Source organism: Pimephales promelas, chromosome 24 (genome assembly GCF_988280905.1).
Source record: "Pimephales promelas chromosome 24, fPimPro1.hap1.1, whole genome shotgun sequence".
Lineage (NCBI taxonomy): Eukaryota > Metazoa > Chordata > Actinopteri > Cypriniformes > Leuciscidae > Pimephales > Pimephales promelas.
In genome coordinates, this window is record NC_142792.1 from 3,166,953 (window position 1) to 3,190,579 (window position 23,627).

The 23,627-nt window shown below is 36.5% G+C and overlaps 2 protein-coding genes and 2 long non-coding RNA genes across 5 annotated transcripts in view; 2 read left to right on the forward strand and 2 right to left on the reverse strand.

Annotated features, from left to right (window-relative positions):
• Positions 1-3,154, forward strand: part of LOC120470932 (fatty acyl-CoA reductase 1) — a 28,162-nt gene extending 25,008 nt beyond the window's left edge. For both annotated transcript variants that reach the window (XM_039660638.2, XM_039660639.2), the window contains exons 9-12: positions 76-247; positions 1,040-1,169; positions 1,269-1,396; positions 2,850-3,154. In XM_039660638.2, coding sequence (XP_039516572.1) covers positions 76-247; positions 1,040-1,169; positions 1,269-1,396; positions 2,850-3,012 — 593 coding nt within the window. In that variant the 3' untranslated portion in view covers positions 3,013-3,154. The remainder of the gene's footprint in view (positions 1-75; positions 248-1,039; positions 1,170-1,268; positions 1,397-2,849) is intronic.
• A 684-nt stretch (positions 3,155-3,838) lies between these two features.
• LOC120470931 (B-cell receptor CD22) lies at positions 3,839-16,890 on the reverse strand. Its single transcript, XM_089126642.1, has 11 exons — positions 16,292-16,890; positions 15,545-15,602; positions 15,055-15,417; positions 14,102-14,425; positions 13,738-14,004; positions 12,757-13,023; positions 11,773-12,039; positions 8,028-8,309; positions 7,027-7,114; positions 6,394-6,460; positions 3,839-6,304 (listed from the first exon to the last, which is right to left on the reverse strand). The coding sequence occupies exons 2-11, from the start codon at positions 15,591-15,593 to the stop codon at positions 5,987-5,989; spliced, it is 2,292 nt and encodes a 763-aa protein (XP_088982768.1). The 5' UTR covers positions 15,594-15,602; positions 16,292-16,890; the 3' UTR covers positions 3,839-5,986.
• A 144-nt stretch (positions 16,891-17,034) lies between these two features.
• Positions 17,035-19,167, forward strand: LOC148965128 (uncharacterized). Its single transcript, XR_016149735.1, has 3 exons — positions 17,035-17,186; positions 18,086-18,185; positions 18,357-19,167. It is a non-coding gene; the product is annotated as an uncharacterized LOC148965128 (long non-coding RNA).
• On the reverse strand, positions 19,049-21,271 carry LOC148965129 (uncharacterized). The gene is made up of 2 exons (XR_016149738.1): positions 20,036-21,271; positions 19,049-19,910 (listed from the first exon to the last, which is right to left on the reverse strand). It is a non-coding gene; the product is annotated as an uncharacterized LOC148965129 (long non-coding RNA).
• Positions 21,272-23,627: the final 2,356 nt, after the last annotated feature.

The following is a 23,627-nucleotide window of genomic DNA, read 5'->3' on the forward strand; positions in this document are numbered from 1 at the left end:
TCTGCAGTGCCATTAGGACATTACACAATAACTCAAGCTCCAGTAAGTATGACTGAACACATATTTGTGCCGCAGAGCATCACGTGATGTCCTCGTTCAAAAGGAATCCTCTAGAGCAGGCTTTCCGTCGGCCCAACGCCAACATCACCTCCAACTATCTGATCAACCAGTACTGGATCCTCGTCAGCCACAAGTTCCCAGCGCTCATCTATGACCTCTTCCTCAGACTGTCTGGCCAGAAACCACAGTGAGAACAATTACATCAGCATTTCTGTTCTGATAAAAGTATAGTTTTCTATGTGAATATATTGTAAAATGTAATTTATTCCTGTGAATTTTCAGCATCATTACATCATATGATCCTTCAGGAATCATTCTAATATGATTTCTGATTTCTGAATGATTTCTGAATCTGCCGCTCAACGTCAGGCAGATTTTTAATTTTAAAGGCCAGTTATTTTATGGATCCAGGATAATATGCATCTGCAATATAATCTGCCTGACTCTATGGGAATTTAACATAGGGGTGTCCTGACTTATGCACCCTGTATTTTGTGGAAGAACATTTATTTATTTATTTATGATACATTATTCATACACAAAAAATTGGTGTCCTTAAAGGTTACATTTTCCCAATTTTAGGCAACTTTAGCATCGGTGTCTAAACTTATTCACATCACTGTATATATATATATATATATATATATACTACTATATATTTATTATGGTTAATATAACCTTAACCCTAAATATAAAAAACCTTAAATTTAAAAATGTAAATTATGTTTTCTTGTTTTGTTATTGTTAAATGTATTGTTAATGTTGAGATAATTGTGTGTATGTGTGTGTGTGTATATATATATATATATATATATATATAATACTGTATATAAATACAATTATAATATTTATATTATTATGTTTATTATAATATAATTGTAACTATAATTATTTGTATTATACACACACATACGATAATAGAGTAATTGTCATTGGCTGCTCAGAGAGGTGCTGAGTGTGTCTGTGTGTTTTCGTTCAGAATGATGCGTATTTTCAACCGTTTGCACAAAGCCATCGGTCTTCTGGAGTACTTCAGCAGTCAGGACTGGCAGTGGAGCTCTGACAACCTGAACATGCTGATGAGCCACCTGAGCGCTGAGGACAGGAAGGTACACACACAAACAAACACAGCTTTAGGATCAATGAGATGCAAATACTAACATTTAGAGAGGAAATACTGTGTTGAATTCATCCTTGTGATCTTTCAGACCTTCAACTTTGACGTTCGCCAGCTCAACTGGCCGGAGTACATCGAGAATTACTGTATCGGCACCAAGAAGTACGTTCTGAACGAGGACATGTCAGACATTCCCGCCGCCAGACAGCACTTGAGGAAGTACGTCCACCTGCAAAATAACCCAATCAAAAACCCAAACAGTTTAAACATAAAACCTACATCAAAAGACTAATAAAGACAATAAATGAAGGAAAATAAAGCCTATTTTTAGCAATGCAAAATATTTCCTAAAAGCATTGCTTCATATTATTTTCATCACAAATAAGCACATTTTTTTGCATTAATTTATAAGGTGATTCTCATTACTGTAATGTAGTATTTTTATAGTATTACAGTAAAAATATAGGTAACACTTTAATTTAAGATGAGTTACATATTACTACATGTATTTACTATAGTAGTAAATTATGCATAATTACAAGTAACTAAACCAAACCCTAACTGTAAATCAATAGTAAGCATATGTAGTGTGTAATATCACTCAGTACTTATACACTGTAAAAAATATTTTCAAGATTTGTTATCACAACATATTTTCTTTTGTCAAATCAACTTTAAAAAAAATTATTTAGTTGAGATAACTTATTATTTTGAGTTTGAATTAATCTCCTTCATTGTATTAACTCACTTTTTCCAGTTCAATCAACTTAAAATGTTAAGGCAACCAGGTTACTTACTTTTTTAAGTTAAACCAACAATATTTTTTTACAGTGTAGTAATCACAACATTTGTTCTTTTGTCAAATCAACTTAAATAATTTATTTAGTTCAGATAACATATAATTTTGAGTTTCTGATGATTAAATCATTCTCCTTCATTGTATTAACTCACTTTTTCCAGTTTAATGAACTTAAAATTTTAAGGCAACCAGGTTACTTACTTTTTAAGTTAAACCATCAATATTGTTTTACAGTGTAGTGCAATGTAACTACATCACATCAAACTAGTGTAATCAAAACTTATACAGTTATTATAACTAAAAGGAAAATTAAAACCATAAAAATAGTTTAACTTTGAATAAACTTTAGCTCAAATAAAATAAAATATTTTAAAAACTTATTTCATTTTAGCTATTTTCCAAGGCAACATTTCTCATTTTTGCTTAGTTCAACATGAAAACTGATTCAAATGTATAATGTTTTGAATAATAGATTATATATATATATATATATGAAGAGTTCAGATGCAAAAGCCTCTAAATGCCATTTGAAATTTTCTTCTAGAATGGTAATTTTTATCAAGCTTGTATATTTAAGTTCAGTGATTTCACTTAAATGGCAATGATAATTACCTATTAATTGTTATTTAAGTGAAATTACTGAACTTAAATATACAAGTTTGATAAAAAATCATCATTAAAGAAGAAAATTTCAAATGGCATTTAGAGGCTTTTGCATCTGAACTCTTCATATATATATATACAGTACACACACATTAAAACTCCTAAAACACTGAATCCTGTCCATAAAGAAGAGGAAGGTTGAGTTTGAAGGTTGGTGTGTTTGATTTATTCAAATTGCTGAATTATTAACTCTCTTCCTCCCGTTCTCAGGCTGAGAAACATCCGATACACGTTCAACACCGTTCTGCTCGTCTTCATCTGGCGCGTCTTCATCGCTCGCTCTCAGATGGCCAGGAACATCTGGTACTTCGTTGTGAGTTTGTGCTTCAAGTTCCTGTCATACTTCAGAGCTTCCAGCACACTGACCCAATGACCGGAGCGCACAGGAAGTGTGTGTCCTCGTCTTCCGAACACTTCCTCTTCCAGACAGGTGTCTTTCATCCATTCACGCGCACACACAGTTGTTTCTTTAGCTTTCCTCGCCGGCCGCTCGCCCGAACCCCTCCTTCATGATCGATGCGAGTGCTATTTTATAACGACTCTTCTTAATACCATTTATATATGCAACCACGTTTTACAGTGTTTCTCCTTTACATTCTTGTCGGAGAAGCTTCCTTTGTGTCTTCTGGTGACAGTGTTTCGTCACAGGACTAAAGATCTTCGTCACTGATGGAGCTCAAAGCTTTGTTTGTCTTTTGACGGTTTGTTTCTGTCCTGTCTAATGCCATTTAATCAAGCCGGAAACCTTTTGTAGGCAACCATGCGGTACTAAAGCCTACAGGAACATAGTTTAGCGTTTTCTATGTGTTTTTGGTTCGGGTTTTATATATTTTTTTTTCTCTGTTTTGTTTGCTGCATTCAGAGGGAAAGGCCACAGATCTGAAGCATATTTAACAACACATTTTTGTTCACCTGTATTAACATAAATACCCAAAATCAAAGGGAAAAAATATCTAAATGAAGCCTATATTTAGGAACCAAAAAGGGATTTGTTTAACTTCATTTTTAATTACAATTAAGCAAATTACCCTCAACTTTAATGCATCCATTATTACATTTGAAATAAAATTTTATATAATGATTAATTAATATATATAGCATACTTAACTTTACGACATGTTCTCGACAGGTTTGTTTGTTATTTTTTTCTGTTTGTACAGCAGAAAACAATGAGTTTAACGTCAGTCTCTTTTGGTGAGCTTTAAATGAGGATATGTCTGCAGACGGGCAGGTTCATCGGTCTGTAAATATTCAAAGTATATATTCCTTTTCCGATATACATACCAAAAAAAAAAAAAAATGTACAAATGTATATTTGCGAGGGTGAATCAAATGACTGGTGAGAACATCTATTTCCGGTGTTGTGCCGAATTTCGACCCCCGCCAAATTATTACCCCCCTAGTATTGGTAGGTTTAGGATTAGTTGTGGGGGAGGGGTTAAAATTAGGGGCGGGGTTGGGATTAGGCAATCAGGTACTGACTTCAACGAGGGGGGTAATAATTTGGCAGGGGGTCGAAATTAGGCACAACACCGGAAATGACTGAGGGCTTCCCATATTTTTTGACGAAAAGCGAAAAACTGAAGAAAAAAGTGTCGAGTCTCTGTTTTAATGTTGTTTTATTTGTTATTAACCACTATTTAAAGTGCTCTGAATCTAACAGGACCTGCAGACGTATTGTCAGATTTCAGGAGGGAACATCTAGATGCGTTTTGTAGTTGTACCCTTTCCTTTTTAACCTTTGCTCATTTTCTGAAGCATTTTTATTTACGTTTGCTTTGAAGATGAACCAAATGTGTGTATTTATACAGTTTTATGAATCTACAACCCTGCCAGAGGTCAAAGTGACGGCTAATTTTCCATTTTCAGACGGCCTCATGATGACAGCACTAGCCTATTTGAGGACATCATGAGCTTTCGTTTTTCTACACTGACTGCCCCCTGGTGGTCGATTGCCAAATTGTATTTTTAGATTGCTGTTTTAAGACGTGTCTGCCTTCCGTCACCTGGTCTTTCGTATGTTTCGCACACAGTTTTTCATGTTTACCGCACATACGTCTTCCCCAGCTTACTTATTAATAATAGAGAGATTATTTTAGAGGATTCTCCTGCATGTCAGAAACATTTAAGCTCCTCGGTAGCCTATCAGTAGAGAAGCACATGCACACTAAATCATTCCAAATGTGAAATACACAGCCATTTTTCTACTAGAATCGAACACCTTGGTGTCTTAATAATAGCAACCCTTCATTTTGAGCCAAGCTGAGTTTTCAATTGAAGCTTCTACTGCCAACGTGATCTTTACAATCTCCAACGTTTCTGCTCAGAAACATGGCCGACGTTTTTAAATCGCTGCTTTGGCTTTGTGTGGTGAAGTCCTGATGCGATTCAGCTGGATTGATTTGGGTTTGATCAACTGGATTACATAAAAAAAAAGTGGAAAAAAGTTTTTTAATGGAAAAAAAAGTCCCCTATTGAAAATGTTTCTTTCATCCTTTCTTGTAACACGTGCATGTTTGCTTTTAGAGATGTTCACAGCAGTGAAGTTGCTGAGTTGCTAGACCTTTACTCAACATTTGTCTCCATGTTGTGCTGTCAAACAAGTACGGTCGAGGTCTTTGGATGGAAAACTGTTCTTTGATAAATTGTGTGCTTGACCGTTAGTTGCAAAGAGTTTATGAGAAAATAAATTGAAATAACCATGTTCATGTGTACTGATCCTGGATGTCTTCATCCTCACACTTTAAGGGTCATGAAACCCCAAACCAAATTTTCTGACATTTTAACAGAGGTATGTGTCGAACACCATTGAAGACAATGTTAGCATCTGTTAGATTTAATAGTAGGGTCAAAATGGTTAAATTAGATTTTTTTTCTCGCTTTTTTTGTCTTCCGGGTTTAAAATCCATCTCCGATCTTTTCGAAACTCTGGATTCTGATAGAGGGCCATGAGACTTAGACATGAGTGCAAAAATGGACTCTCTAGACCCTTCCAGAGCTGCGATATGTAGCATTTATCCCATTTTAAACCACTATTTTTTTATAATGGGATAAATGCTACGTGGGATGTCCATATCTCAGCTCTGGAAGGGTCTAGATCCTCCATTTTTGCACTCAGGTCTAAGTCCCATGGCCCTCTATCAGAATCAAGAGTTTCAAGAAGATTGGAGAAACTTCTATCTATTGGCTACTATTGGCCAATTGGGATAATAAAGTTCAGAAGTACTACGTCACACTGGGTACATTTCGCCAACTGTTATTTAAATACTATGTATTCATAATACTTTTTCGCACACTGTATAGCAGTATTTGATTTTGGACAAAGTACAACTGTTCCTTTTCTGTCTTTAAACAACCAAGCGATGGGTCATGTTTTCATAAATCATGTCTTCCGATGACCCATCCGTGATCTTCTCCCTGCTATCTTGTGGGCTTTGGTCTTTCTCGAGGTCGGTCGCAGATGCTGCGTCTCCTGCAGAATGACGACGGACCACCGCATATACCTCGGTCAGCGAGGAGGCGCCCCAGATCTCTCCTGACGCCGGCTCCGCATTCGTGAAGACGATCGAGGAATAATGAAGAGATTCTGCTGTTCTTGGTGTAATGGCTGACTGCATGTCTTTATTTTCGTAAACAACCACTTCGTCACCGTTGGGAACCGTGGCCTGATGGAGCAGAAACACAGCAGAATCAGCCGAATGCCCGTTTGTGATGTCTTCAAAAATGAATAGTGTGAGTGTGTGTGTTGACTCACTGTTTGAGACAGTATGAGCCCAGATGTGTCGTCTTGTCTGGTTCCTGAAGGTTTGGGATTCCTTCTTCTGAAAATTGTTTTTAGGTCATCAAAAAATGTATTCTTAAATAATATGTCAATCAGAATCACAAATTCTCCTTGTGATGAGGCTAGTAAAGTAAAAGTCTCATCAAATCAATGTGTGATCGAACTGTTTGACTTCACACTGCAAAAAACAAAAAAAAAAACAAAAAAACGTTCTTCTGTATTTTTTGTCTTGTTTTCCAGTACAAATATTATGAACATTCTTAAATTAAGACACATTTACATGAGAAGCAAAATGGCATTGTTTCCTGAAAAAGATATCAAAATTAAGATTGTTTAAAACAAGAGCAAATATCTGCCAATGGGGTTAAAAAAGTGTATCTCTCTGAACACATTGGCCTTTTTCTGAAAACAAGACTTAATATCTGAAGTCATATTGCTTCTCAAGTAAAAGTATCTTGATTTAAGAACGTTTAGATATTTGTACTGGAAAACAAGACAAGCATATTTTGCAGTGAAAAGCCTCAACAAAGAATAAGCCTCAGCTCAGTTCTGTGATAATCATGTTTTCTTGTCTTTCCTCAAATGGCTTTTGTCTGATGTACGCACCGTTCATTGTAGACTGCTATGATGCACAAGATCATCATCGCTGATGCGCCGACAGCAGCTCCGAGCAGCACAGATTGCTGATGGAAATCTGGAAAGCAGTGTTTTATTACTCAGAGGTTGGTCTTTTATAGCTCAGGACTCTTAATGGAGATCTCACTGTCTTTTAAGTGTCTCATATGTTTCTCAGGAGGGCTAAAAATGAATGCGAAGTGCAGCTCAGATCATTTGATCATTGATTCGATTTGAGTTCATACTGAGATCTCTGATGTTTAATGACAGACTTTATAGTGTCTTGGCAAATATAAGAACATTTCTCTGAAGAAAAGTGTCCTCGTTACTATAGTAAAAAATTATGCATAATTACATGCAGCTAACCGTAAGTACATGTAGTTAATTATTATTACTCAGTACTTAATATATAATTACTCTATAACACGGACACCTTCAAATAAAGTGTAACCGGAAATTGGTCATGCATATTTAAATATGTTTTTAATTACAGATTTGTAATGAAGCTGATTTTAATATACCGGTATTAACTCTAAATGTAATATTAAAAAACACACTACAAATAAAATTATAATCGAGTACTTTGTGTGCTTTTGATAAGTTAGTCAACACATCAAAATAAGTTGATGATAAAATCACTTTATACTAAAAAGGTTCTAAGGAGAAATGATTGCGAAAATACATTCATGATTAACAGGTCTTTCAGTTTTTTCTACTGATTAAGTATATGTTTACTAGCTGTTTAATTAATAAAATGTAATTAAAACAAAAAAAAATTAACCAAAACAAATTAATGACAACTAAATCCTTAAAATCATACCTAAAAGATTTCCAGAAATGTTTTTAATCTAAGAGTGTTACTTTTATGATTTGAAGTACACTAAAAGTGCACTTTTTTCATAAGGGTTAAGATACTCCAGAGATCTCATTTGTGATCATACTTGTTGATCAGATAAAGCTGTTGTTGTGCGTGTCAGAGAAGCGAAACTCACTTGTCAGAGTCTGCGCGATGGGATGAAAGCTGGCGCTGGCGGTGCCTAGAGTGTTTGCACTGAAACACAGCAGGACGTCCGTTTCGGTGAGATGCCGATGGATGATTAGGACGCTCTTCGAGCTTGTGCTTCCTAAAGTTTCATTCCAGATGACTGTGTTTGTGGTGTTAGCGAGAACATTTCCAGATAGACGCCACTCTAGTTTTGGCGAGGGATTCCCATGAGCCTCACAGACACACGTGATTACGCTGCTTTTGCAAGAACTGGAGATTTTGGGCGCAACTGAAAGAGAGAATAGGATCATAAACCGAAGTTTCTGTGTAGAATCTGAGCAAAATAAAACGGCTTGAATTGACCTGGGCCCGTATTCATAAAGAATCTCAATGCAAAGAGTAGCTCCTACTGACAAAACTCTAAGAAAATTCTTAGAAATGTGGCTATTTACTCTTAAAATTAAAGAACAAATCTTAGTAAAGAAAAAGTCATTCAGAAAGCAATTCAAAAAGTAATTCTTAAGCCTTAAAAGAGGTCTTACGGTCAAAATTGTTAGTAGTACGGATGAGGACTTTTAAGAGGCTTAAAAGTTTCTTTAGCGGAGGAGAAATGTGATGCAGACAATGGATGACAGTGAGTATATATATATATGAAGAGTTCAGATGCAAAAGCCTTTAAGTGCCATTTGAAATTTTCTTCTAAAATGATCATTTTTATCAAGCTTGTATATTTAAGTTCAGTAATTTCACTTAAATGGCAATGAAGATTACCTATTAATTGTCATTTAAGTGAAATTACTGAACTTAAATATACAAGCTTGATAAAAATGGTCATTTTAGAAGAAAATTTCAAATGGCATTTAGAAGGTAAACTCTACAGTCTACACTTATAATTGCTTTCTTTTTCCCTCTTGGACAACCAACCAGTCACAGTCTTTTTGTCCAGTCAAGATTGTGTCACACAAAGCAAATGAGGTCAATCCCGCCTCCTCACTAAGATGAAAGTTTTTGTCTTTTCCTTGCTCTCAGATCGGTCCCGAATCGCTCTTAAGCTAAGACTCCAACGTAAAAGTTTTTAAACTAAATTAAGAGTTTTCTGAGAGGATCTTTATGAATACGGGCCCTGTTTTTTTTAGCACTTAAGAAAAACTACTGAACATCTCACGTGCTTCTCACATTGGAAATACAGTTAACTGTGGGTCACACTAAAAACCGTGTTTACAGAATTCTCGGTTCTCGTTTTTAAATTGGGGTTAACATTTATTCCTGAGTATTTATGAACACATTCCTAAAACATTCCTTTACCTTGGTGGTGTTTAAAACGACGGTAACCTGGGGTTAAGTGCAGTGTGAAACCCCATAAAGTCTGAGAGTTTGTAGTGTACTGAAGTAGAAAAGAGAAAAAAGCCACAATTTCGAAGTTGTGGTTACTGTTTGTTCCTCTAACTGCAACACGTTGTGAAAATGCTATTATTGTGCAGACAAACTCTTTAAAGCTGCCTTTACTCTGTCAGAGGCTTTGTCCTCAGTGGCTGGCGGTGAGGCCCTAGATTTCCACTCTGGTGGTTGTTGAGGAGAGACCCCGACATGATTTTGGGTGTACAGTAGAAAGCGTTATGTAAGGCTGAAAAAACTGGTTGAAGAGAAAATATCTGACCAGTGGTCTATGAAACAAAGGATCTTGTTGGAATTAACATTTGACTCCCTCCCCCTCTACCTTTGAGACAAGTCTCACGTCATCTACTTTCTCTCTCTCTCTCTCTCTCTCTCTCTCTCTCTCTCTCTCTCTCTCTATATATATATATATATATATATATATATATATATATATATATATATATATATATGTATGTATATGTATATACGACAATGCGAATGATTATCATTAAGGATTGTGTTTAGTATCATTTTAAAGGTCTCAGGGTGACTGGTACAAAGAATATAGAAATATCTTGCACACAGAAGGGTGTCTTTGAGTTAACACCTTCTGAGCCTCTGTCTGAATGCAAATTTACCACGAGCAAATGGTTACCCACCAGTAAATTTCCACTGGAAACTCATGTTTACTTTTGAAATGAGGCCTGTCTCTATATAAGGAAAACGCAACGAGAGCTCAGGGCTTCTTCTGTATCTCAGATCATCCTTCATGTCTAACATGTTTGAATGACAATAAAGTAAACTAACTAACTAACTAACTAACTAACTAACTAACTAACTAACTAACTAGAAAAGACGCCATTGGATCGACTTATACGGCCTTAGAGCTATATAAATGCTTCATTCATTCATCCACTGAATGGATGCCTAAGAACATTTGTGAATGAAATTAAGGAATGTTGTAGACAGCAAATAATTTATTTTTGCTAGACATTTTCGAGCGAAAATATTAAATATAAATGCATTCAGTACTTAAAATGCTTACTTTTAAAGATAAACAAAATAGCGAGTCATACGGGTTTTGGATGACAAATAATAAATTACATTTTTGTGTAAACCTTTAATTCAAGCTTTACACTTATTATACATTTAGTTTAGTTTAGAGCTTTATTAATCTCCGTGAGGCAACAGCATTTTCTCTACTGATTCCATTTATATTTAATATAAGCAATTTACATGGTGCTCTGCTTGTAAAGTGTGGCTCTGGCACTTTTTTTTTTTTACACATCTTAAACAGAAGTACAATTTTAGAGATGTGAAAATGTTTGTTCTGGTATAATGAACTTTTTTTTTTTTTTTTGAAGTAACTCATATATTACTCATCTTATTATATTTTCCCATTACTTGAGCATGCTGCGACTGAAATGTTTAAGGAATTTTAGAGAATTTGAGATGTCAGCTACTAGTAAATTCTTTTGTCTCATACGCTAATCAAATTGCGTTAGAATTACAAAAAGGACGGTTGACAACTTCTTGCAATTTTACTGGCTTCAGTGGAGTTTCACAAAGGTTTCATATCGAAACCTTGCATTTCAAAACACTAACGTAACTTGTACATGTGGTGCTTTAATATGAGCTTTTACTAAAGAGGAACCAAATCCACAGCAGTCTTTCCATAGAAATTTTCTGTAAATGAAGAAAACACCCATGCAAAAAAAGTACTACAGTGTTACACACATTTCACAGCATTTCATGCAAATTGAACTGCAGCTGTATTGTTGATCACCGTTAGCCTGTCACACATTTTTTTCCCACGGCCAGTAAAGCCTTCATATAAGATATTAAACCTTATAGCATGTGTGTAGTGTAGTTTATATGATAAAATGGTCTTTAACTTAAGCTATACATCAATTTGAAGTCATTTAAACATGTATTGTGTGTTTTTCAACTCTTCAATAGTGTCTTTTCAGGGCTGAAGGTCATTGTGACTGCGTAAAACCATGTCATCACATGCTTTTATGGTAAATATCACCTTTTTAATCTCAATACATGTATATTTTCACCACCATAAACATTGCACTTTGCATCCAAATGTAATGCAATCAATGTTATGCTTTTGCTGTAAGGGATCAGATATAATGAGTGAATATAACAGTGCTGTAATTTTTCTGTGTACTCACACTGAGCACTAATAGTAAACACAATGAGTTACCACTAGTGGAAGTATTTGCAGTAAAAGTGAAGGGTTTCAAATGAGTTAATATTTGAACTAAATTTAAATACATTCAAATGATTTGATGTGTGAAATATTTAATATCTGAAGTCTAATATAGTAATGTACTGTGTGTAAATTAGAAGAGACTCTCGATACTCACACTGGACGTCCAGCATCACTGATGCGTTCTGAGTGCCGTGTTCGTTCTGAGCTGTGCAGACGTATCGTCCGCTGTGTGTCGGGTCGGTGTTGCTGATGGTCAGGTTCTGTCCGCTCTGCACTGGTTTCAGTGGTTCTTCAGTGTCTCTGTACCAGGTGTAGTTGAGCACCGGTGGGTTTGCGTCACTGCTGCAGCTCAGAGTCACTGAACGGCCCTCCACAACAAACCCAGATCCAGTCACATGAGCAGAGGTGTTTTTAGGGGCGTCTAATGGAGGAGAAAAACATTTAGGCCATCAATTAAAAAAAAAAAAAATGGTAACGTCATTATTGCGATGAAATAACACTAATGTAAACATGGGAAGTAATTAGTGAAAAATAAAAATGCTTTTTAAATGGTACACATTTTCTCATCCATGTAAAAAATGTCTGCTGTCAGCAGGTTAGAGGACTACAAAGTCATGTTTATTATATTAGCATTCAATTCTTGTTGTTCACTATACATTTACAAGCCTAGTAAAGGTTGAAAAAACTGTTTAAGTGAAGATCTTTCATAGTAACGGTTGGTAATGCTACTCTGTGCAAAACGACTGACTTAAATATTTTGAATTAAAGTAAGTAACATTGAAGGTTTTATATATTTTGTTTAATATATATATATATATATATATATCTTTTTTTAATATTGTATTTTATGCATTAAATACTTTTATTGTTGATATTTACATGAAAATGTATGTATGTAGAAAAACTGTGATATAAAACCTACACTATACCTTTATTTTCAAATATTAAAAGTGAAGTTTTTATATTTAAATATATATATAAAATAATTGTTAATGTAATGTAGGTAATGTAATTTATATTTTGTGTATTTATTTACACAATTCCTCTCTCTCTGCATATGAAATAAATTATATGCAATATTTCATATACTTCTAATATATATGTGTGTATGTATAAAGAAGAGACTCTCGATACTCACACTGGACGTCCAGCATCACTGATGCGTTCTGAGTGCCGTGTTCGTTCTGAGCTGTGCAGACGTATCGTCCGCTGTGTGTCGGGTCGGTGTTGCTGATGGTCAGGTTCTGTCCGCTCTGCACTGGTTTCAGTGGTTCTTCAGTGTCTCTGTACCAGGTGTAGTTGAGCACCGGTGGGTTTGCGTCACTGCTGCAGCTCAGAGTCACTGAACGGCCCTCCACAACAAACCCAGATCCAGTCACATGAGCAGAGGTGTTTTTAGGGGCGTCTAATGGAGGAGAAAAACATTTAGGCCATCAATTAAAAAAAAAAATTTGTAAAGTCATTATTGCAATGAAATAACACTAATGTAAGCATGGGAAGTAATTAGTGAAAAATAAAAAAATGCTTTTTAAATCGTACACATTTTCTCATCCATGTAAAAAATGTCTGCTGTCAGCAGGTTAGAGGACTACAAAGTCATGTTTATTATATTAGCATTCAATTCTTGTCGTTCACTATACATTTACAAGCCTAGTAAAGGTTGAAAAAACTGTTTAAGTGAAGATCTTTCATAGTAACGGTTGGTAATGCTACTCTGTGCAAAACGATTGACTTAAATATTTTGAATTAAAGTAAGTAACATTGAAGGTTTTATATATTTTGTTTAATATATATATATATATATATTTTAATATTGTATTTTATGCATTAAATACTTTTATTATTGATATTTACATGAAAATGTATGTATGTAAAAAAACTGTGATATAAAACCTACACTATACCTTTATTTTCAAATATTAAAAGTGAAGTTTTTATATTTCAAAATATATATATATAATAATTGTTAATGTAATGTAGGTAATGTAATTTATATTTTGTGTATTTATTTACACAATTCCTCTCTCTCTCTGCATATAAAATAAATTATATGCAAAATTTCATATACTTCTAATATATATATGTGTGTATGTATAAAGAAGAGACTCTCGATACTCACACTGGACGTTCAGCATCACTGATGCGTTCTGAGTGCCGTGTTCGTTCTGAGCTGTACAGACGTATCGTCCGCTGTGTGTCAGGTCGGTGTTGCTGATGGTCAGGTTCTGTCCGCTCTGCACTGGTTTCAGTGGTTCTTCAGTGTCTCTGTACCAGGTGTAGTTGAGCACCGGTGGGTTTGCGTCACTGCTGCAGCTCAGAGTCACTGAACGGCCCTCCACAACAAACCCAGATCCAGTCACATGAGCAGAGGTGTTTTTAGGGGCGTCTAATGGAGGAGAAAAACATTCAGGCAATTATGTTATGATTTATAGCACTAACTCTAGACGATCAGACAGTATTGAATGAAAGAATCCCTGTCTTACACTGAACACGTAGGGTACGGGTCTCGTTTTTTGTGATCTGCTGCTGAAGCTGGTGTGTTACAGTGCAAGTGAAATTGGCTGAACGATGACGGTGAGTTACAGTGAAGATCAGATCAGAGATCAGCTCAGTTTGCTCCTGACGCTGCTGTTGAGTGACGCTCTCGTCGAGGAGGTGTTCAGGAGACGAGCTCCATGTGAGATTTGCTGGACGAGAGGAACAGAAGATCTTAGTCGAGCAGCGCAGATTCACAGAGCTTCCCTCCTTCACCTCTTTCACCTTCTGCTGATCCTTTAACAGACTCACTTTGGGTTTGGGTGGAGAACCTACAACACATTAACAGTCAAATATTACAGGGTGTAATAATAATAATAATGTAGTTGAATTATTTTTCAATGCAACTCATTTTGTATTGGGGAATTGAGCTGTTTTCTTTGAATGTAGGAGACGTCTGATTCATTAGCCGTGCAGCCGTCTTTAGAAGTAAGTGTTTGAACTTCTGTTTTTGCAGTATTTCTTATTCTGTTGAAGAGTAGCTGGTGAAGTGGATTTACTTATTGTGGAGTTAATGAAAGTTATCATGAGCATTTTAATGTTTGTAATGTTATAAAATAATAAAATAAAATAATCCCAGTGTGCCAGGAAGATTTTAAAACGAGCCAGAACACATACACATCGAGCACAGAGCTGAAAAGGGCCGGGGCTACATAAGTTATATACTAAAAACCTAGAATAAAGTGTAGTAAATGGTAAAACTATTTTCACATCAGTGTGTTTATGATTATGATAACTAAAAGAATATGATAATTATCAGTTTGCAATATTAAGCATCATAACGGACTGTTTTGTTCAGGTCTGGAAGTGAATGACACCAGAAGCTTCACACTTTCACCTTACAGATGGCCACATCACATTTATATTAAGATAGAAGCAGCATGAACAATATGACACTCACCAATGACAGCAATTTCAACTTGGGTGAATTTAGGTTTCCTGTAGCTATATTGCAATCGACCACTTTCAACTCTGAAGTAATATAATCCATTATCACTCTGACGGACATTGTGGAAGCGGGTGGTGCAGTTTTTGTCTGTAGAAGTGCCAAATATTTCTCCTTTTAACAATCCAGCGTTGGGTTGATCTGAGTTAAACACTTCAGTGAGAGGCGTTTCGTCTTTATGCCATTTTCTCTTTGCATTATCAGTGAGGTATTTTTCATATTCTTGATCAATATCAAATGTGCAGGGTATGAAAACACAGGATCCTTTTAGAGCTTCTACTTTCTTCGGCAGACTGATATAAAAACCACAAAGAGCTCCTAAAACACACAGACAAGAGGAACTGATCACACAAAGTTTACATGCAGAATAAACTGCTGCATTTATTCATATGAAAATGCTTTCAGAATATTAATTCAGCAGAGGAGTAATCTATAAGAATGAAACCTTGCATCAGACATCCAGTGAGGAGGAACGTCACAAATATTTCCATCATTCACTTCACCTTACAACAGAAAATACAAACACAAAGTATGCACTCTTAATACAAAAACAAAGTATGCACTCTTAATACAAAAACAAAGTATGCACTCTTAATACAAATACAAAGTATGCAATCTTAATAGAAATACAAAATATACACCTTTAATAGAAATACAAATTAAACTCTTAATACAAATAAAAAGTATAAGTCTTAAAATAAAGGCTATTGGCATTGATGGTTTCTTGAAGATCCTTTAATATCCATGTAATCTTTCCATTCCATAAAAGGTTATTTAAAAAGGTGAAAAAACAATGTTCTTTAGATTATAAAAAGGCTCTTCATATTAAGAAAAATGGTTCGTTTAAGAAGTGTTTACTGAATGTTTCCATAAATTGTTCTTCTATGGAAACGCATGTGAAAATCCCTTTGGAACCTTTAATTTTAAGAGTGTTTAAACTTAATAACAACTTAATAACAGTTATGTCCTTTTTAAACTTTGGTGTAAACATTATTTCTAAATCCAAAACTTGTTTTAAAGTTTTTCATGAGTGAGAGAAATGTCATGAGAAAACAAATATGAAAGTCTTATTTTATTTATTTTTTTAAAAAATAGTTTAATCTTAAACATGTTTTACAACCTGAGTGTCAAAAAAAAAAAAAAAAACTGACAGTCTCAAACCAACGAAGTGTGTTGTGTGTAAATGACTTACCAGAGAAGAGTGAAAGAGCGACTGTGTGTGACTCTTCTACACTGGATAGAGGGAGATCTGTGTGTGAAAACAACACTTTTGTACTTCTATTACAGTTTTTACCACTTCCCCTTTTAGTCCGAACTAAATTACTGTAGCCTGACTGTGGAATATTGAGAGTGAGGAGTCACACATGCCGATTTGGGCGGAGTCTGAGCCGGTCGACCATGATGGTAGGAGACGCTATCGGTTGCCAGGGGCAACGCCTTCAGAACTTCAGAGCTCGGTATTTTTGCGTCATTGTAGGAGGAAGTGAAAAGGGTAAATAGCGGATTTGGACAACGGCCTAACCTGTAAGAAATCAAAAGGACATAAGTACTCATTCATTCGACTTTTGGCCTATAATCTATATTGAACTTGCGGAATCAACAATAAAATCTATGTTAATTTAACGACAAGCAGGTGAAAGAGACACTTTTAGCCGTTTAGCCCCATAGACTCCCATTTATTCTGCTCTCGCCCGCGATCACCTCCAGTGGAATTCTAATGGAACTGCAACCAGGATGATACACAATGGGGCTAATAGGAAGTGCCAAGGCTCTCCGTTAGACGGGCTCTGACTTGATTTGCAACGGTGTAATTCACACAAATCACCACAGGAGGGCGCAACACCTTTATGTTTATTTATTTAGCAGAATAACAGAAACCGAAGCGCAGTTTTCATCCGCTCCACTAGGCGGCGTGAGCGGGCATCACTGTCAGAGCGACTCCTTCGGGTCCTTGGCAACATTGACGCTTGTTGATGACAGACGCTACAACATGTGCAGATGACAGCCACACAACTGGACATATTTCAGCAAATAAAACGACATACAGTCCGATAACATGCGGGAATTGAGTGTCATTTAACTTCTCGGTAAGTAACTTTGCACATAAAGTGAATTTCTTTTGTAAAATGATATTTGCGAAGAAAATGATATAGACGCTTAATGTTTTGTATAATTCTATGTTTCACTGATGCATCGTTCTGCTGAAATGTCATCATAGCAGGGCTCGTCAGTGTAATGTTCATGGTGTCTGTAAACTAAATGTTATTTAAGTTTGTTATGAAAGCATTCGCGTCTTTTTTCTGAACACACACTACCTTCAGAAGAGCAAATTAATCGGGTGTTGCTTTACATTTATAATCAGAATAATAAGGAATGCTGTTTTATATTTTTTTTCTTTACATGCTGTTGTTGTTATTGTAGTCTTACTGTAGGTAATATACTGGATTGATGTTTGTTAATAGAGTCAGTTGCTCTGATGTTTCTGCTGCTTCATGCTTGTGTAGAGCTCAAGTGATTTTACTTCTAATGAAAACCATCATACATACAGTCCAGAACAGAACAGAACAGGGTTAAAACCGTGTGCAGGAAACAGCCTTTTAGGATTACTGTCCATTTAAAACTTCAGCTAGTCCCAATTATGGTTCAATCACGTAAGCTGCACCAGTTATTTTGTCAAGAGATTTCTTGTTTATTTTTGTGTTACATTGATGTGTCATTGCACACAATACTTCTATGCAAGCTAAACTATAGCTCATCCCTAATCTCTCCTCAGCAAACATACACAAACACACTCTGATTTCTCAAAATATAATTTAAATAATTTTATACTTTTAATGTATTCAATTTCCTTCTATTGACTAGTCTTTAGACTAACTTTCACATTCTCATTTATAGATGTAGAATATATAGAGTATTTCTAAAACTATCTTTTTAATCTTTAAAAAAAAACAATAATATTCTTTTTTGTTCATGTCTTTCCTTACAGAAGGAATGTGTTTAGACCATTACATCCAGTCATCAGAAGCAGAGCTGTGGGACGTGTGGACAGACATTGACTGTAATGATGGACGTCTGCTGATGGACAGGTAATGTAAATGCTTGTTTTACTGTACTAAACATGTAGGTTCCCATCATTTTCTTTTTGAAGGGCCTCCCCCTTTGAAAAGCAAATGATGGGAACCTAAGCGGGTGGGGAAGGGACGAGGAGGCGAAATTTTTATAAAAAAAAAAAATTTTTTTTCCTTGTTTCCAAAAAGCATAACCCCTGCTGCTGACTGTCCCGGAAGCTCCGGGGGGAGACCGTACTGGTATCCCCCTCCTTTGGGCGCGCCACTCACACAACATCCACTCCTATCGCGGAGATCTGGCTGGGATCAAACCAGCAACCTCTGAACCCGTGAGGCAGCGCTCTTACCTGTGAGCCACAGATCTCGTGCTGATGATGTGCTGGAACTTATATTTCACTGTTATCCTGAGAGTTTCCAATAAAGCAGTTAAAGTGAGATTCGAACCCACGTCTTCATCAGTCTTGTCCTCAGAGAGTGTGTGTTTATCCGCTCGCCCATCATGGATTTCACGTTGACAGCTGGTTTTGGGGCCCCTTGTCTAATGAGAACTATTGAAAGTCAGCAATAGTGGGACTTGAACTCAGGACGCTGTGATTGAAACACAACTCTTTCTCTCCTGAGCCACTGAGTCTGCTGAGATGAAGAGCATTTTCAACCGGTTTGATCCAGAGTTGTGTGTTAAATGATGAATAACTTCAACAAACATGGATCTGAAACCTGGGATTTGAACCAGGACTGTCTGGTTGGTGAGGTTGACAACTATCCACTGAGCCGCAGAGACTGTGAATCAATGATGTTGTTTTAGATTTCAAGTTTAAAGTTCTTAGCGTATGTTAAAGATTATTGTCATTGATTAATAATTCATTGACTACTCAGATCTATTCTTTATAAAATGATTTTATTTTTAAGTTATTCTTTGTATCAACTGTATCAGTGTGCGTGTTGTGTCCTATCGTCTGTCTATATAAATATACATGCAAAAAAGTCAGATCTAAAATTATTTTCGCCCTGCTGTGGTGATTTGTGTGAATTACACTATTGCAAATCAAGTCCAATAAACATAAGAGTGTGCCCTCCTGTGGTGATTTGTGTGAATTACACTATTGCAAATCAAGTCTAATAAACATAAGAGTGTGCCCTCCTGTGGTGATTTGTGTGAATTACACCGCTGCAAATCGAGTCTAAAAAACATAAGTGGTGTGCCCTCCTGTGGTGATTTGTGTGAATTACATATAGAGAGTAAAAGAAAAGTGGTGATTGTGTGAATCACACCGTTGCAAACCGAGTCCGATCGAATCTAAAAAACATAAGTGTTTCGCCCTCCTGTGGTGATTTGTGTGAATTACACCGCTGCAAATTTCTTCTGTCTTCTCTGTTCTGTCCTTATGTTAAAATACATACATACATAACGTTACACACACACACACACACACACACACACACACACACACACACACACACACACACACACACACACACATATATATATATATATATATACAAAAAACTAGACTTTCTCATTCAAAGGAAATCATTATTTTCTGCACCACAGAGCTTGTCAAATATGTTGCTGCTGTAATTTCACAGGAACTTTAATCCAAAGTCTCAGATGTGATCCGAGGAGAGTAAAATGCAGTTTTCCTCCGCTCCTCAAGGCGGCAGAAGCGGGTTCTCCTTCAGTCTGACGCTTCTGCTGCTTGACAACATGACACTTGATGACAATCACAACAACGCGAGCAGATCCTGCAGATAGGAAGATGACAGCTCTTAATGTCACTTTAACAGCACATATTACAGCTCAACCGCAAATAAAACCGACGCAATCAAACGACACATAAATGAGGAACCGAGTACGGCACAAGACTCACCTGTAAGTAACTTTTACTTTAGCATGAAGTCAAGTTCTCTTGTCAGTCGCTATTGTAGCGTTACCTTTTTAATCTTTGAATGAATCGCCCTCTGATATTCACACTGTAAAGTGTAATAAGAAGGACTCAGTTGATATTGCAGTGTTTTCTGGGTGTATGTGAGAGTCAGCAGGAGTTGTGTCTTGTGTGAAGCTCTGATGTTCTCCTGTTGCTTCCTGCTTTTATTCTACTTCCTGTTATGACTGGGATCTGAGAGTGAAAACTGCCTTTAGAATGGTATGCAATTAAAATGTCACAGTATTACTACAAGCATGAAACAATACAAGTAAAGAGCAGTGACTAGACACTTTGCAATTGGTTTTCTTTGCATAGCATTTCTAATATTGTTCTGATGTTTTGTAGGTTTGGCTTTCTGTGAATGGGGAGTTAGTTTTTAGTTCTGTGTGTTCAGTGTTTTTATAATTGTGTGGCCTGTAAGACAGTGATTAAGTTGAATCTCTAGTTGTTGTTACATGTATAAGATTCAAATGAATCGTCCTCTGATTTATGTGTAGTGAAGTAGAATAATAAGCGATTGTTTCTAGTCTCTTTTGTTATTAGTTGTCTTACTTTAAGTAATAATAATCTAGTGGATTGATGCGTGTTAATAGAATCAGTTGATGTGTGTGTGAGTGTGTGAAGTGTGTGTCTGCTGCTTGTATTGTATCGTAGAGATGCAGTGCCTTTCTTCTAATGAAAACTGTCAGGATCAATCCTTGTGCAGGAACATGTCTTTTAGGGTTACTGTTGTGTGAAGGAAGGTTTCATCTTAAAGTTATAACTCCACTTGGGCAGTTCTTTACAGTGTACATGTTTAAGCATCAAGCGTCAGCGCTCGCACCGAAGGCTTTATTTCTATTCAGCGTTTGTGTCCATTTGTAGCCTGTAAAACTGTAATTCAAATCATAGATTATTATTGATAAAGCCTTACTGAACTATACTATATTATTATAATAGTAATATATTTTCACACTGTACAACTTTAGGCTTTTAATTTATTCCATTTCCTTTTATTAACTAGTCTTTAGACTAACTTTCACATTGTCATTTATAGATGTAGAATATTGAGTATTTCTAAAACTAATCTTTTTTTTCTTGTCTTTCCTTACAGAAGGAATGTGTTTGGACCATTACATCCAGTCATCAGAAGCAGAGCTGTGGGACGTGTGGACAGACATTGACTGTAATGATGGACTTCTGCTGATGGACAGGTAATGTAAATGCTTATGTTTTACTGTACTAAACATGTAGGTTCCCATCATTTTCTTTTTGGAGGGTGACCCCTTTAAAAAGCAAATGATGGGAACCTAAATAGGTGGGGAAGGGACGGCGGGGCAAAATTTTTAGACAGCTAAATTTTTATTGTATAAAAAAAGCATAACCCCTGCTGTCCATTGTGGCGGGGCTCGGGGGGGGACCCGAATCATCCCCGCCCCTTCACACATACAGCATTCTCTCGTATCGTGGAGATCTGGCTGGGATCGAACCAGCAACCTCTGAACCCGTGAGGCAGCGCTCTTACCTGTGAGCCACAGATCTCTTGCTGATACATGTGCTGGAACTTATATTTCACTCTTCGAGCCCTGCGATTTTACAATAAATCATGCTGAGGTGGGGATCGAACCCACGTCTCCAGTGAAACCCATCAGCCGAGATCGTGTGTTGAGCCACTGCACCACTGTGGCTTTCACACTGAGATCTGGTGTTTTGGCCACTTTGTTTGATTTCATCACATCAATTTTGCGCTCAATTCTCATTTACTAAAGGAAAGCCTTTGTGCTTAACTGTTCACACACTCATATCGCAGAGACCCGGCTGGGATCGAACCAGCAACCTCTGAACCCGTGAGGCAGCGCTCTTACCTGTGAGCCACAAATCTCTTGCTGAGACATGTGCTGGAACTTGTATTTCAGTGTTATCCTGAGAGTTTCCAATAAAGCAGTTAAAGTGAGATTTGAACCCAATAGCTTAGCTGGGATTTGAACCTTAACTTCAGCGCACCCTTACCTTCACAGAACATGTATTTAACCACTGCACCACTGTGGTTTTCACTCTGAGAGCTGGTGTTTTGTCCACTTTGTTTGATATAACAACTATTGATAACAATTTTATTTAAATTACTGGGACCAAAAATGCTGAGATGGGATTTGAACCTTAACCTCAGCGCATCCTTACCTTCACAGAACATGTGTTTAACCACTGCACCACTGTGGCTTTCACGCTGAGTGTTGGTGTTTTGGCCACTTTGTTCGGTAAAACAACTATTGATAACAATTTTATTTAAATTATTGGGACCAAAAATGCTGAGATGGGATTTGAACCTTAACCTCAGCGCATCCTTACCTTCACAGAACATGTGTTTAACCACTGCACCACTGTGGTTTTCACTCTGAGAGCTGGTGTTTTGTCCACTTTGTTTGATATAACAACTATTGATAACAATTTTATTTAAATTATGGGGACCAAAAATGCTGAGATGGGATTTGAACCTTAACCTCAGCGCATCCTTACCTTCACAGAACACGTATTTAACCGCTGAACCACTGTGGCTTTCACGCTGAGTGTTGGTGTTTTGTCCACTTTGTTTGATAAAACAACTATTGATAACAATTTTATTTAAATTACTGGGACCAAAAATGCTGAGATGGGATTTGAACCTTAACCTCAGCGCATCCTTACCTTCACAGAACATGTGTTTAACCACTGAACCACTGCGGCTTTCGCTTTGAGAGTTGGTGTTTTGGCCACTTTGTTTGATAAAACAACTATTGATAACAATTTTATTTAAATTACTGGGACCAAAAATGCTGAGATGGGATTTGAACCTTAACCTCAGCGCATCCTTACGTTAACAGAACATGTGTTTAACCACTGCACCACTGTGGCTTTCACGCTGAGTGTTGGTGTTTTGTCCACTTTGTTTGATAAAACAACTATTGATAACAATTTTATTTAAATTACTGGGACCAAAAATGCTGAGATGGGATTTGAACCTTAACCTCAGCGCATCCTTACCTTCACAGAACATGTGTTTAACCACTGAACCACTGCGGCTTTCGCTTTGAGAGTTGGTGTTTTGGCCACTTTGTTTGATAAAACAACTATTGATAACAATTTTATTTAAATTACTGGGACCAAAAATGCTGAGATGGGATTTGAACCTTAACCTCAGCGCATCCTTACCTTCACAGAACATGTGTTTAACCACTGCACCACTGTGGCTTTCACGCTGAGAGTTGGTGTTTTGGCCACTTTGTTTGGTAAAACAACTATTGATAACAATTTTATTTAAATTATTGGGACCAAAAATGCTGAGATGGGATTTGAACCTTAACCTCAGCGCATCCTTACCTTCACAGAACATGTGTTTAACCACTGCACCACTGTGGCTTTCATGCTGAGAGTTGGTGTTTTGGCCACTTTGTTTGATAAAACAACTATTGATAACAATTTTATTTAAATTATTGGGACCAAAAATGCTGAGATGGGATTTGAACCTTAACCTCAGCGCATCCTTACCTTCACAGAACATGTGTTTTACCACTGAACCACT

Bases quoted from the DNA above. Each gene is read 5' to 3' on its own strand.
- LOC120470931 (XM_089126642.1), bottom strand. From the start codon at position 15,593: ATGATGGAAATATTTGTGACGTTCCTCCTCACTGGATGTCTGATGCAA. The intron at 14,005-14,101 runs GTAAGACAGGGA...CTCCTCCATTAG, and splicing joins CCGTACCCTACGTGTTCAGT to ACGCCCCTAAAAACACCTCT. The intron at 6,305-6,393 runs GTGAGTCAACAC...CTGCTCCATCAG, and splicing joins GGCTCATACTGTCTCAAACA to GCCACGGTTCCCAACGGTGA.